The sequence below is a fragment of the Lepidochelys kempii genome, chromosome 1, assembly GCF_965140285.1.
Source record: "Lepidochelys kempii isolate rLepKem1 chromosome 1, rLepKem1.hap1, whole genome shotgun sequence".
Taxonomy (NCBI): domain Eukaryota; kingdom Metazoa; phylum Chordata; order Testudines; family Cheloniidae; genus Lepidochelys; species Lepidochelys kempii.
The window spans coordinates 243,880,360-243,895,671 of record NC_136380.1 but is presented as its reverse complement, the minus strand read 5'-3'; the positions used below and the strand labels follow the sequence as shown (position 1 = coordinate 243,895,671).

The 15,312-nt window shown below is 50.4% G+C and overlaps 1 protein-coding gene across 5 annotated transcripts in view; it reads left to right on the top strand.

Annotated features, from left to right (window-relative positions):
• IQSEC3 (IQ motif and Sec7 domain ArfGEF 3) overlaps positions 1 to 15,148 on the top strand; it is a 127,754-nt gene extending 112,606 nt beyond the window's left edge. The window contains exons 8-15 of one of the 5 annotated variants that reach the window (XM_073321055.2): positions 385 to 524; positions 1,400 to 1,525; positions 3,105 to 3,204; positions 5,899 to 6,060; positions 6,771 to 6,863; positions 7,506 to 7,549; positions 7,633 to 7,712; positions 9,830 to 9,915. In XM_073321055.2, the coding sequence (XP_073177156.1) occupies positions 385 to 524; positions 1,400 to 1,525; positions 3,105 to 3,204; positions 5,899 to 6,060; positions 6,771 to 6,863; positions 7,506 to 7,549; positions 7,633 to 7,707 (740 nt within the window). In that variant the 3' untranslated portion in view covers positions 7,708 to 7,712; positions 9,830 to 9,915. Of the gene's footprint in view, positions 1 to 384; positions 525 to 1,399; positions 1,526 to 3,104; positions 3,205 to 5,898; positions 6,061 to 6,770; positions 6,864 to 7,505; positions 7,550 to 7,632 lie in introns of all 5 variants that reach the window. The other 4 variants (XM_073321046.2, XM_073321028.2, XM_073321064.2 and 1 more) reach the window with 4 other exon arrangements.
• Positions 15,149 to 15,312: the final 164 nt, after the last annotated feature.

The following is a 15,312-nucleotide window of genomic DNA, read 5'->3' as shown; positions in this document are numbered from 1 at the left end:
GCATTGGCAGGGGAATGGGCTGGATCTCCTAATAGGCCTCTTCCATCTCTAAAGTTGATGGTTATATGAAATCAATGCCTGGTTTTATTGCTGAGTGGCCCAAGATCTATAAATATGAAAGTGTGACTATAAAATGGCAGGGAACATGTGGAAAGAAGCCAGCATGCAAAGCAGTGGAATATCGAAATCCTTTGCATTCTCCTGATTATATCATTATATCAGCAGAGAAGGCAGTATATTATACCAAGAGATTATTGCTTCCTCCCCATCTCCCCCACACTGCCTAGACACACTGTGTAAAGAAGGCAGTCGGTGCATGCTGAGGACTGTCAGCTCTTCCCTTGCTCTCTGCCTAGCCTGCTCTACATTCTCTGTGCTTTGCAGGGGTGGACGACGGCGCTGACATTCCCCGGGAGCTGGTTGTGGGGATCTATGAGAGGATCCAACAGAAAGAGCTCAAATCCAATGAGGATCATGTGACCTATGTCACCAAGGTGGAGAAATCCATAGTAGGGATGAAAACAGTGAGTTCTTAACCTCTGCTCTATTCTTCTCACCTCTACTTCCTCACTCCTCTCATCTCCTCCTCTGTCCTGCCTTCTGTTGCAGCTGCAGCCTTCCTTCTCCATTCACCTGTTTTTCTATAGTCCTTTCTTTCTCTCCTTCCACTCCCTTCTGTCCTTTAACATTTGCTCCCTTTTCTTGGATTCCCCTCTTTCTTGCAATCTCATTCTTTCTTAATGGTTCTGGAGCTCCCTTAGCCAGAATTTGTCTTAGCTGATGCACTCATCCTCTAGCCAAGAGTCTTATCACGGGCCCTGCCTGTTGACACCTCAGAGATACACCGCAGTGCTTCAGACTCTCTTTCAGGTTTTGTGAGGACATAGGAAAGGAAAGGAAAAGTCTGATAGAAAGCGATCTCAGCCAGCTCTCCCAGGAGCTCCTTGAGGAGTGTAAGGGTTAGGAGAACACCAATGGTTTCCTTGGCCAGGACTAATAAGTAATGCAAAAACACACCATTGACCTCAACTGTGTGAAATAATCTCCAGAAGGGCCAGAAAGTTACAAACCCACAGCTGGGGTGATGGCAGGATGCTGAAGAGGGTAAGCAACCACCCATGATCTCTGTAAGCCAGACGTGGTGATCTGATTCAATAATAAGAGGGCTTCCAGTGACTGCCTGCCCCACCACTCCATCAGGTTCCTCAGAGTCAAAGGGTGCAGGCCAGTTCTTGCTGTGGCACATGGGGAAAGTGATGGTGAGGAGAAGGATTCAGGTGGGCAGAGCTGGCCCATGCCACTGCACGAAGGTTTGAGTAGCTAGAAATGACACTGAATCGTTTGGGTTGGGAGGGCAGTGAGAACATTTCCCACTTAACTTCTCTCTTGGGCCTTGCAGGTTCTGTCTGTGCCCCATCGCCGGCTGGTCTGCTGCAGCCGACTTTACGAGGTGACGGACGTGAATAAAATGCAGAAGCAGGCTGCTCACCAGAGGGAGGTGTTCCTCTTCAACGACCTACTGGTGGTGAGCATGCTCTGGGATGTTAGGCAGGAGAGTGTGCCAAAGGAGGAGCTGGAGATGTTGTGAAAGTCAAAAGTATAACTGGGTTCAAAAAAGAACTAGATACGTTGATGGATGATAGGCCCATCAAGGGTGATTAGCCACGATAGTCAGGGACCACGCAACCCCATGCTCTGGGTGTCCCTAAACCTCTAACTGCCAGAAGCTGGGACTGGATAGCAGGGGATGGATCACTCAGTAATTGTCCTGTTCTGTTTATTCCCTCTTGAAGTATCTGGCACTGGCCACTATTGGGAGAAAGGATACTGGACTAGATGGACCATTGGTCTGACCCAGCATGGCCATTCTTATGTCAAAGGAGCTTCTGAATTCTTTGGGAAACACTGTCAAAATGGTACAGCAGGAAGGGGGACAGGCTGCTGGCAAAACTAGGCCATGGCAACCCCCAACCTCACATAAGAAGAGGCCACAGAATCCCGCCTCCCACTGTAAGAAGATGCCATGGCATCCCCCATGGTAAAACGGGGCAATAGCACCTAAAGGAATCTCAACCCTTCAATAAGTCATGTCCCATGGTGGTTCTGTGTCCCGTTAACAATCAAAGCAAGGTCAGTACTTTCCACAGTAACTCCATTCCTCTCAGTGAAGCTCAGTTCTTTATCTGTCAGTGCCGAGGCAGGCAGAGTTCCCCTTCTGTCTAAATCCTTCCTGACGAACACTGCCTAGCCACTGCCGTCTACCACTGCCGCATTCAGTGTAGATTATTCATTATTCACATAGTGACACAGATGTCCATGGCACTTTAAAAACACATTCCCTACCCCAGAGCTTGCAGTCTAATTTAAGCAGACACCAGGCAAACACTGAACAATCAGGAGCAAGACTGGGAGCAGAAAGGGTGGGAGAAAAGTGAAGCGCTAGAAGCCTAGTGGTAAGAAATGAGTTTTCAGGAGTGATTTGAAGGTGGATTGGGAAGATGGTTGTTCCAATATTGGCTCAGGCTGTGCCTGTCCCTTGCATATGTACATAAGGGGGGAAAGGCTCCTTGTATGCTCACCCGCACAGGAGCTTGACGGTACGGACTGCTCCCTACTAGTGTCCCCTGGGGCACTAGCCAACTGAAAGGGGCAGGAAGCAGATGCAAGACAATGGCCAGATGTGAAGGGGAGAATGTGCTATGTCTTCTAAGGGGCAATGCAGCATGCATACTTATCCTGTATCCCGGGCACTCTGGAAGGCATGTTGTGGATGGCTCTGTAATACCCTCTATGCTAGCCCATGCCTTCAATGGCATGCTCTGGCCCACAAGGGAGGGAGTGACTAAAGTCTGCTTGCAAAGTTGCAAATGGGAGAGTGTCAAAGAGAGGCCATCTAAGGAGCGAGGTCTGGAGCGTTGTGTACGTAAGTGCAGCATGCAGAGTGGCATGACAGGGAAATCACTAGACAAAGAGCCTATGGGTTACCATTCATCACGCTGATGCTGCGTTAGCAGAGCTTTTCTGGAGCACACTCGAAGCATTTTGCATTGTTCGTGCCTCATTCTTTCCCAGTGCCCTTAGCTGCTGATGTTTCTCTTTGACAGATCCTCAAGCTTTGCCCCAAGAAGAAAAGCTCCTCGACCTACACATTTTGCAAGTCAGTTGGCTTGTTGGGGATGCAGTTCCATCTCTTTGAGAATGAATGTAAGTCTGCTGTGGGCTGGCACCCTGGAGGGGATAGGCAGGTGGAGCTGGAGGGAAGGTCCCTGCTTCTGGAACCTCCAGCTGGAAAGGCTTCCATCAGCAGGGATTTGAGCACTGAGGGCTGAATTATTGCTGTATGGGGGCAGTGGGTCCGGGAGAAGTTGCTCCTACCCGCTATCCCTCTCATTGCACCTGCACAGGAGGCAGCTAGAATGTGTCTGCTTGCTCCCCCTGAGCACAAGAGGGGTACGGCTCACTCTGCAGCAGAGGGGGGTGCAGCCGGCTGGACTGGCGGTATGGGCAGGACCACACACATAGCAAGCACCAGATGGCGACCGTACCAGATGGAGCGCACTCTTCGCAAGTGCGGCTGCAGAGCTTGTCCCCCCCACAGGTGTCACGCCTCTGGCTCTGCCTTTCACCCCACTGTTGTTCAGGTGCTGTGCCTCCTTCCACCACCCCAGAGGCGCCAAGACATAAAACAGCTGCTGGAACGGCAACCACAAAAGTGTGGCACGAGGCCAAACCTCATCGGCTTGACCTTGATGGTCTGGGAATGGAGCCATTATTTATCATTATTTAGACTGGTTCTGTGGAGGAGGAGTGCCAGAAACACTCAGCCTAACTGATGGTGCCGGGTTCAGCGTGGGAGGAGATGGCAGCATTTGCACAAGCTGCTGCTGTTGCTCATTGATACTCGTGGGTACCTGTGTGGAGTATGCCGTGGAGAAGGGAGATGATGATAATACTTAGCCCATCCTCAGCGCTCTTTGCAGACACTATTTCACCCTCACAGCATCCCTGCGAGATTGGTACGGGCTCTATGACTTACATCCCCCTTGTACACGTAGGGTGGTTGAGGCTGAGAGGTTAAGTGGCCCAAGGTCACAGAGGGGTGTCACTGTCAGAGCGGGGACAGTGAATTTAGAATTTATTCATGTTAGTTACCATAGTGCCTAGGGACCAACCAAGAATGGGGCCTCATCATGCTAGGCCGGGCAAACACAGAGCAGATGGTCCCTGCCCCCAAAGAACTTACAATGTCAGTAGACAAGACGGGCCCAGGGATGGGGAACGGGTAGAACACACAAGCTGAGCGAACAATGGGATGATGGCAAAGGGCACGTTAGTGCCACAATTGTTTGTTTCTTTGGGTGGGTTTCGTTGGGAGGGGGATCAGCTAAATGGAAAGAGAAAGGAAGGGAGGGTGATGGGAACGGGAGAGAAGAGGGTGAGAGGGGCAGATGCAGAGTGAAGCTGAGGGGAAGAGACCTTGAAGGAGGGGCAGAGTGGAGCGAACAGCCACTCAGCACAGGGCAGAGAAAGTCCAGTTAAAACTGTAGAAAATTCTCTGAATGTCTGGAGGTCCCTGCTTTGGCTGCTTCTGCAGCTCCCCTACTGGCTGGAGACTGGAGTCTCTGGCTGGTTCCTTTCTGCATCCACTTTCGTTCTCAGAACACTGGCCCTCATCTCTCTATGCGCTTTCTGCTCCCTTTGCATCTCCCCTGCCACATGCCCTACAATGCCTTCCATTGGGTGGGAAAGAAATGAGTCTATCTGGGTTAGGGTGGCCACTCACGCATTCCCTGAATACTGGACAGGAGTGGTGTACTCTGGCCTGGCCAGCAGGGCCTCGCACACACCATGCGTGCAAGTTCATGCCAGCAGAGGCAGAGCGTGCTCTTCAAAATGGCATCCCTTATCCAATACTGTCCACATCCAGTTTTGTTTCAGTACCGGAGGACAAACCACTGAAAAATAGGCCTGTCTGTTTTAAAGCTGGATGAATGGAGTGTGTCTCCCTGTGTCCTACTTCTTCTCTCTGCACAGTGGGATCGCCTGTCAGTATAGGTGGTGGCCCTTTCTGGCTGGGACAGAAAGCAGGCTATGACCCTTGTATACCCATGTCTCCTTCCCTGCCATGCCCCCTGCTGGCTAGGACAGAGACCTAGAGTGAATTCCTGGCCCCACCAGAGTCAATGGGAGTTTTGCAATTGACTTCAATGGTGCCAGGATTTGTTCTGTCTCCTGCTGGGTGAGAGAAAGATTTGTTGCCTGAATGTAAGGCCCTTTGCTCCTATTCCAACCAAGTGCCCTACTGTCATGTCTCAGTGCTGAGGGTTCCCAGAACACATGGAACATATCAGAAGCGTTACAGTTACTATTCTCAGTGCTGGAGTTTCCTGCATGCTGTGCTGCTATTTAGTGGGGTTGCTGCAGTGGTATGTCAGTGCTGGAGGTTGCTGGCCTCTGCACTGGACTGCAGTATTTGTGCTTGCACCATATTGTGCAGAGTTCCTTTTTTGCCGTGCTGGGATCTACAGAGGAAATGCAATCACATGGCAGCGGTGGCAAATACCAGTTACATAGTACTGTCGTGACTGCAAGGGAGGTGCGGCAGTCGTGTCTCGGCGCCGCAGGAGACAGGTCCTGTGCTGCACGATGAGACAATCCCTTGTACACTCACAGCTCTTGTGCTATAGGACAGCGTAGGCTCTGTGACCTGAACAGTGCAGGTTCCCACATGCTGCCCTGCGCTATAGTACGACGATGCACTGCACCTGTGCACCAGTGCTAGAAAGTCTTGAATGTCGTGCTGTAGTGGGAGTGATGCAGCCACATCTCAAGCAAGGGCTGGTGCTGTTAGGTCTGGGTTTTTCGTTCTTCCAATCTGTTTTCGTGTCTTGTTTTCAGATTACCCCCATGGCATCACCCTGGTGACTCCAGTTTCAGGCTCAGATAAGAAACAGGTACTACACTTCTGTGCTCTGGGTTCAGAGGAAATGCAGAAATTTGTGGAAGATCTAAAAGAGTCAATCGCAGAGGTGATGGAGCTAGAACAGATACGAATTGAATGTAAGGCTTCCAGCGTGATCCAGACTCCATGCAGTCATCCTGTATGTATGTCCACGTGTGTTGGGGGGTTGAAGATCCCTTCCATGCAGGTGTATGTTGGAATATGCATGTGATTGTCCCTATGTATGTTCATATGCAGATATGACCTGTGAGTACCTGGGAAGATTCTGTATATATGAACTGGTATAAGCAGCAGGTTCTGATAACCTTCATCGCGCTGCATAATTTTACTCCATGAGAGGCAGCATGGCCCAGTAGACTGGGTACCAGACTGGGAGTTAGGAGACCTGGGTTCTGTTCACAGCTTGCTGGTAACCTTGGACCAGTCACTGCACCTCCATCTGTGTTTTGCTGGGTGAAATTCTATGGCCTGTGCTCTTCAGGTCAGGCTAGATCAGGAGGGTTCCTGCTGGCCTTAATATCTCTGAATGGATGAGTATTCCCATTGGAGTCAACTGTATCACTCGTGGAGTAAGGTGCTACTCCCTGGGAATGTGGGTGTCAGAGTCTAGCCCTCCGTGGGGCTTTACTGGCATGTGCATACACAGCATCTCTAATTCCTATTTCTCTCCTGTCTTCCTTTGCCTCTCGGTCTCTCCCTTCTTGTTTGTACATCTTCTCTTCTGGCTGACTTTCTCTTCTGTTTCTTTGTCTCACTTTCACTCTTGTCCCTGTCTCTCCCCATTCACTGTTATCCTTCTGACTCTCAGGGGAGCTGGAGAAGCAGCAGGGGGCAAAGACTCTTACGTTAAAGACCAACGGGGCTCAGATGGAACCACAGTCCAAGCAAGCATCTCCGACAGGTTAGCGGTCACTCTCCTTTGGGGGCTGACTGTGCAGCTGTTACTCAGACGCTCACCCAAGTATTCATGTTGACTTCAGTGGGTGCTAGTGCTCAGCATTGTGAGCAAGGGCTGGGCCCTCAGCAAATAGTGGAAGTGAGGTGCGCATAAGTGCTCAGCAGGTACCTCAGAAAATTCTTTAAAAGCCTCTTTGAGGGCCACCCCAACTGCAAAATAGCCACAGCGAACCCTTGGAGGGAAAAGCAACAGACCAAAGTCCTTTCTTTATCCCAAGAATGGGCAATTGCACTATAAGCTATTTTCACACCCTCCTACCAACCTGCCACGTCTAGGTAGCACAGGCTTTATGTTCATTCCTGGCTTGGCTTCTCTGCCACGGCTGCCAATTAAGGCCAGACACAGTGATGATTTGGGCACCAGTCCACAAGAAACTGAGCTGGGGTCAGCAGCTCATTTCATCTATCCCACCAAGTGGTTATCACATGATAACAACAGTCAGTTGCCATCAGTCTGAGCTGGAGTTGAACCTAGAGGCTCCACAGCACCTCACCAGTCCTGTGAGCTGCCACAGCCTCAAGCCATGCTCCTTCTGATGTCATGAGACATAGGTTTCCTCACTGATAGGTCTGTTTTATTTCAAAGGCAAGAAGGAATTGGGGGAGAAGGTCTCAGATAGCACAGTGGAGGTAAGTAGAGCACAGAGCAGCTGAGGTAAGTAATTCTCTCTCACTTCAGCTCTTCTCACATTCTCTGTTGTTTCTTTTCTCAGGTTTTAATCAATGCCTCCCCAGCCAGACTGACAATTTTACCAATTTCCAGAGATACAATTAAAAGTTACTGCTAGGACGGGTAATACAACTTTCAAATCCAAACTAAACTTCAAAGCATTTTCAATCCGTCTTTATAACTGCAACATCCCTCATGGACCAAGCTCCCGAATGCCATAGACTAACCCGCGCTGCTACCTAAGGGAAAACTGAGAACCCAGCTAAAAACTTGCCTGGACAGGCCACTGACATTGCTAACGCCATGCAGCCACCAGTGCGAACTTACCCGCAGTAACCTTCCCTGCAAACCTTGCCCCAGAGATTCACTTTCCTATGCAGGGAGCTCCACTGTCCGGTTTGCACACATTTCGGCAGGGACCGCCGGTTCCTAGCAGATACTCTTTCCTACGCAGAGAGCCCCATTGCCTCCCAGCTGCCCGTTCTCCCAGCATAGCTGTAGCACCGAGGAGATCTCCCCTGAGTGTCTTAGCTGCCCTCAACCTGGCCTTTCTCAAGGCAGTTCTATCCCCCGGCAGATGCCTCTTGCCATAGTGCACTCCATCCCTCTGCGGCTCTCAGTCCCCTTTGGGGGAAGAGGAAGCTGCATTTCCCTGCAGACACCCATTTCCTGACATAGGTGCTTTCAGTCCTCAGCTTCCAGTTTCCACTGGGACTGATGTTTGCCTGCAGCTTATTGCCTCAGTGAGTTGGGGTGCTGCGAGCACTTCAGGCCCTGCAGCCACTCTTTCCTAGGGGAGGCTCCATCACCTCAAAGATACCCATTCCTGAGGGAAGCTCAGTTACCCTGCAGCTTCCCTGGAGAGCTCCATTCCTCATAGGCACCAGTTCCCAGTGGGTCATGCCATCTGCCGGCAGACGTACATTCTGCCACTGTCCCCCATGCACTTACTCTTGTGGGGAAGCACCAGCAACCTGCAGACACTTTTTCCCATGTCAGACTTCTGTCCCCCTCAGAGTGACCCAGTTCTGGAGGCAGCTTCCCTTCCTCACAGCCAGTCAGTGCCCCGGGAAAGCCCAGCCACCACCCATCCCCCAGCGGGAGTCATCCATTGGCAGGGGGAGCTGTGCTATCACCCAGTCCCCCTGAGGGAGTCTTGTGTCCTCCCTGCCCCCCAGTCCATCCTGCCTTCCTCCCTGGGGCCAGCCAGCCTCCCTCCCCCGGCCCGGGGATCTCCACCACCTGGCAGACACCCATGGGCAGGGAGAACTCTGCCATCAGCCAGTCTTCCCAGGAGAGCCCCACTCGCTTCATTGTCCTGCAGCCACCCACTTCTGGGAGCTGGCTCTTGCCCTACCGACCCCTGTTTCCCGGGGAGTTCCAGTACATTTGAGCTTCCTCCCCATTTTCACTCTGGAATCAGTGGGTGCCCATACGTGGGGGACTCTCTTCAGGTCCATGGAGACCCCTGAAGCCTCTCTTCCTTTCCCCTCTTCCTTCTGATCACCCAGTAATTTGCATCAGCAGAAGAGCATCTCCATTTTCTCTGAGATTATCTAATCTGCTGCCATTTCATTATGCCTTTCTTTTATCATTGTACCAGCTAGATGGGTAATTTCTTTTAACTCATTTCCTTTCACTTACAAACCATCAAACGGATCGGCGGGAGCTGCAGTTTGCTGGAATATGTCAGATTTCTGCTTTTTTTCCTTTGTAAACAGCTTAGCAAATCATGTTGTGCACCTTCCTGCTCAGGGAGCTGGGGCGGGCGCGAGTCTCGCTCTGAGCCTCAGCCAGTGTCACTTTGCAGAACTGTACAACCTTGATTATCTGAAACCCGGCTCACCAATCCACCTGCCCTGCTGCCTGGAGCCAGGGCACAGCCTCCAAGGGCAATTCGTTACAATGAGAATTCTCAGATACCGCCACTATCAGAACTCATTCACATGCCCCGGGAGGTTCGGATAATCAACGTCTGCATTGCATTTGGAAAGGCTGCTCCTGCCTTTAATGGGATGGCAACAAGAGGGCACCTTAGTTCTAGCTCGGGCATGGGAGGGGAGATAGCTATTGTGTGGGGAGAGGGAGCTGTGGCTGGGGATCATGCTTTGGGTGGGTTATGGTTGATGCGCATGAGAGATGGTGGGGCTCAGGGCAGCCAGTAGTAGCAGCTGGGAAAATGTCTTGTAACATTTAATGCTTCTTTGACTGTTTCTAAACTAGGTGTCAATTCACAACAGGCTTCAAACGTACCAGCACAACTCCGTCCTGGGGCCCGAGAGTGGAACGCAGGCCAGCACGCGTCCTAACATGCCACAGGAGAGGCTGGAGACAGCATTGGTACCCTCCTATCCCGCCTCGGCGGGGACACTTGTACAGTGCCAGCAGATTGTCAAAGTCATTGTCTTGGACAAGCCGTGCCTCGCTCGTATGGAGCCGGCCCTCAACCAGACTTTGACCCGCTACGTCTCCTCCGATTCCTGCAGCTCCACCCCGTTGCGCAGTGCAGGCAGCGGGCTCCAAGGGACCCCAGTGAAAATCATTCATCAGCCCCCACTTCCGCCTCCGCCACCACCCTACAACCACCCACACCAGTACTGCCCCCCCAGCTCCCTGCTTCATAGGCGTAGGTACTCCAGTGGCTCACGCAGTCTAGTGTAGCCACACCACCAGCACCACCAAACAGCACAGGTTTTCCCCGCGACCCTTTCTGTCTACAAAGAGATCTAGTTTGGGATTTATTTTTTAGTAAAAGAGAAGAAAAACCAAACCTGAGCAGACTTAACTCCTCCCCATCTCCCCTGAGATGATGGTAATTGCGAAGAGCCCTTTATAGAAACGGCCAGTCCTGGAGCTCACACTTCCACCTGCGCCTGCCACCCAGCCGCTCACTCCAACTCATGCCTCCTCCATGGACCCCATCATAGTTCTTTGCCACCCTTCTCCCAGCGAGCTGGTTGGTTCTCTGCTTTGTTTGCTCTGTGTCTTCAGTTTGCTATTTCGACCCCTCTTTCTCTTCCTCACCCCTCTCCTCCACCTCACCTGTCCCCGGCCAAGATTTTATCACATGAAACTTCACCGGGTTCTGGCGGGAACAGACTCACCGTACAGGGCACTGACTTTGGGTAGAGCACAGGTGGGGTGGGCCGAGGAGCTGCTGTCACCAACACTGCTGCTGCCGTTGCTGCCTGCTAAGCTGGAGCTGAGAACTTGTGAGACTCATCACATGCTTCCTCCTCACCACCCTTTGGTATCTTCTCCTCTCACAGCAGCCGGTTCCGAGAGAGAGTGAGCAGGAGAAGGGGAGACTGTCCCAAGCTGCGGCAGAACCCAATGATGGCCTCACTTTGAACACCAAAACTCTTTCTGTTGTTAAATTGGGACACTGTACCAAGAGAGCTTTGCTGAGATCCAGCAGAACTCATCACATGTAAATACCCCTGTGTGGTAGAGTATGCTCGGTGCATGCTTAGGAAAGGAAAAACCAAGTTGTTCTGGGGGGCGCAGAAGGGAGAGTTTAGACCCCCCAAAACCTTTCTGGGGTGACTGCTTTCTCAACGAGCTAGTGCTGTCTGGATCTGTGGTGCGCGCTCACAGACGCACACAGGTTGGTCTTTTCTGGCACAAAGGAGTATGCGCCAACACCTGGAGGACTCCCTCAGCCCCAACCGCAGCTGTGTCCTCTCCCAGCTGATTTTGTGTCTCCTCCTCACTGAAATTTGTGCTCTTGAGAAAAAGCCAAATGTTAAGTTCACCTTCTGGGATGGAAAAATCCCTTCATTTGATCCTTTCTATTCAGTGTTGCACGGAGGGGACTGTTTGGAGCCCACCCTCCTGATGGCCTTGGGGACCCACACTTTAAACATGGCTCCTGCTTGGATAGTCTGTTGCCCCCGCTTAAAGCTCCCTAATGGGAATTTGGTCCTGTCCTCACACTCCCACCCTTTGCGCACAGCGGGATCCCTCCCTTTCCCCCAAGCCAACTATCAGCGCTCCAGAGGGAGTTAACAGCTCAGCTCCTCATGCTTATCGGTCACACTGACATGCAGAAAGCCGGCCTTAAAATGGGCTAGAGCTGTATTTTTAGAAAAAAAATCTCCCCACACAGTGGGGAGGAGCAGGTATTAATTAGCTTAAAGGCTTTGGTCTTGCTCGCTCTATCTCCTTGCGAGGCTTAAGCAGAGCCATTTTAGAATTTGAAAACAGGGCAGAACAAGTTTTAGGTCCTTATTTTAGATTTTTAAAAAGCGTGCGAGAGACGATTTTTCCTCTCCACATGCGGCTGCGACACGGGAGCCCGGTGCTGGCTGGTGACACAGCAGTTTTCTTGTCGGGCACCTGGAGCTGGGGGATTGTGGAGGACAGCGTTTGAGTCAGCAGGGCAGGTAGCGTCATGTCAGCTACAGGAAGGCTTTTACCCCAGTTGGCTCCAACCCCTTGAGTTCAGTGGGGCTATTCGCAGAAGCAAAGGCTGTGATCTGTCAGGCCCTGCATGTCGGGCTGTCCCACATCCTTTCACATGTCAGTGGGCTCTGCCAGGACACTCAGCTTGAAAGACTCGTGATCAGCCAGGGTTTGAGTTGGATGAGGCTGAAGAAGGTTCTGGATCAGGGTCATAAAGACCGCGCGCTCTGGGATGTCAGCCTGATTCCCAGGCAGGCTTTGGAGGGAGACATGCTGTATTGGGCTGGGGCACCCAGGACAGTGCCTAGGCTTGGCAAAAAGCCTGGTGGTAAGCGCAGCACTTGATGGTCTATCCCCACAGTTGAAACGCACGTACACCCCATTTCAGTGAGTGTCCCGTGTGCACGCACAGGCAGATGCTGCTTTCTTGGCTTTGTTCTTCTGGCCGAAGCAGGATGTAATGCCTCTGCTTTTATACTTAATGCCAAATACAGATTAAAGGAGAACAAACAGGCACCACACAGAGGATGCTTATGATGAGCCCTCCCGGTCTGGGGGCAAGGCAGGGGACTGGAAGCTGGTAAGGGCCCAAGATTAGGAAGCTCTTGCACCTGAGAAACTGCCCCCTACCTTTAGTGGGCCTAGTTTTAAGTCCTGCTCCTGTGCAGTGCTGAGCTCTCACATGGCCTGACTTTCAGCTATCCTCTCCCCCAGCGGGCTCTGAAATGCAGCCTGGCTCCCATGCCATCTGGCTTTGTAGTGAGGAATGGGTGAGCCCTTCCAAACTAGCTATAGACAGGATCTCGTTTGACTGGGCCTTAGCTTACTGGGAAATCCTACAGGTGGAATTTGCCATCTCGCTGCCAGCTAGCCGTTGGTAGCATTTTATTTTTACCCACTGCTGATGGGGAGATGACAGCCTCTTAGCATCTCTGGCAATTTTCTTCCTTCTCCAGGCTTATTCTCTCAGCCTTGAAGGAAGGCTGATTTTCCCCAGAGTTCATTAAGCCAGTGAAGGTTTGTGTGTGTTTAAATAAATTAGATTTTATTTGACATTTAACACAAAGTGACAACAAAACACCTTAAAATATTTGATGAAATAATTATTTAGATAAAATATTCATAACAGTGTGAAGTTCCTAGAAGAGAGATTTGCGTTATTAATAATTAAGTGGTGAAATTAAGACAACATAAAAAGCAGGAAGCTTTCCTGAGTCCTCCCCTTCCCCCCCCCCTTAACACTGGATAAAGGACTCCTCAGTTTAAGGTCAGAAGGGACCATCATGATCATCTAGTCTGGCATGCACATCACAGGCCACAGACCCTCACCCACCCGCTCCTGCACTAGGCCTGTAACCTCAGGCTGAGTTATAGAACTCTTCAGATCTTGATTTAAAGACTTCAAGTTACAGAGAATCCGGAAGGAAGCTATCAGTAGTGCTAGGATTTACCAATACATGGGGTGAAGGGGTGTAGTAGGGTGAGAGAGGTCCACTTCCCTGACCTACCAAAGACTGCTTCTGGCATGGAGATTTGGTCAGGGATGCAAATGTAGCAATCACATACCTTTCCACCTCCTCTTGTTTTCTACACTGCTGGGCATGCAGCCTGTTTCCATGAAGGGCAAGGGTTATTTGGTTTATTCCAGGATTTTCCTTTAGTAGAAGGGGTTGCTCTAAAATCCACTGTGTAGTTGAGCCCTCTGGGACTGTGACCAGAGACCCTCTGCTTATTTTCGTTTGGGTTCGTTGAGCGTTACAAGCACTTTAAAATGTGTATACATACCGTCTGGCCTATTGTACTCCTGTGCCCACTACTCCCCATCCACAAACGGACAGACACACACACACACTCAGTATACTTATAATTCTGCAAGTAGAAACCACTGCACATAACCTGATCACTGGCAAGGGTGCCATTAGACAAAGAGATTGAACAAACATTTTAGCGAAAGGCCTGGGGAAAAGCAAGAAACAATCCACCCCTTGCTGTGAGAAAAGTGGCGCAAAGAAAATCACCAACCCACACACAATGTTTTTTCTGACTGTGAGACTGGCAGGAGATTTTGGATTGTGAGATCAGGCAGGTGCCTGCTGCAGAAATTAGATAAGCCAAACTGAAGTGATGATTTGCTGCTGCATATTAAACAAACACTACAGCATTGTACAGTAATGGTCCAGCACACAAGAAGCAATATCCTCCTCTGGGGTAAGAAAGTGGAAGATGCTCTGTCCCTTTACATCAGCTCAGAAGATGTCTCTCTGGTCCTAATTCTTCTCTTACACCTGTGTAAATTATCAGTAAGCAGTTACCCCAGGACAACACTGGTGTGAGAGAGAGAGAGAGGAGAATCAGGGCAACAGATACAAGAGTATTTGGGCCACGGCTGTACAATACTACTGTATTTTTTAATATGGATTTTCATAAATCCCAGAAGGAATTCCACAGCATCCATTGTTACCCTTTATGTGTTTGGTCGTAAAGTGGAATCTAACTGACTCCAAATCCCCTTCTTCAAAAACTCTACCATGTTCTGCAGTGTTTTGGGGCTATTGGTCTATAATACTTGAGTATTTTTAGAAGGCTCAGTCTGGAATTAGTGTCATATGTTTGTGGGGCTTCTAAAACACAATTCAGTCCTGGATGCCATGCGCTGCTACTTGGGAGAATCTCTGCTTTGAAATGGGGAATGCAAATCTGACTTCTTTGCTGACTTAGCTTATGCTGCTCCCGCTGCTCTAGCAGCCCATCCTAAGGACAGGAGCCTGGAGCTGCCAGAAACATTTCTTGGGCTCTATTTGTAATTCTCTAAAGGCTCTAGCCCATTTTGTCTGGGCTGCTTTTCAGCAGCCACACCTGGGACAGCAGCTTTTATGGCATCAGGGTCTCACACCTTCACCACATGGCACATCCCATCTGAATGTTTCTTTTTTAAAACACAAAAATGTTACCTATGTGTAGGCTTTTGAGAGCATCTGTCTGTCTGTATCTGTTTCCTTCTGTAAATATCCTTTCCGAGCAGCTTCCTTTGGGAACAGCAGTGTGGTCACACCTAGCAAAGAATCCAAATGGCTAATATTTTGTAACAAAAATAGACCAGAAGTATTTTATCTGTTCAATTCATAGAGTTTTAGAAATTATATTGAGATATGTCATGTGTGCACTAATGTCTTCTTTGCCTCAGCCAATTCATTGTGTCCTGAGACCCCTCTGTGTGCGCGGGCTAGATGGGCTAGGCACCAAGGACCTGATTGTGGGAGGGGTTGAGCAGCTTCAGCTCCCATTGTTGTCACTAGGAGTTGACTGTGCTCAGCCTCTC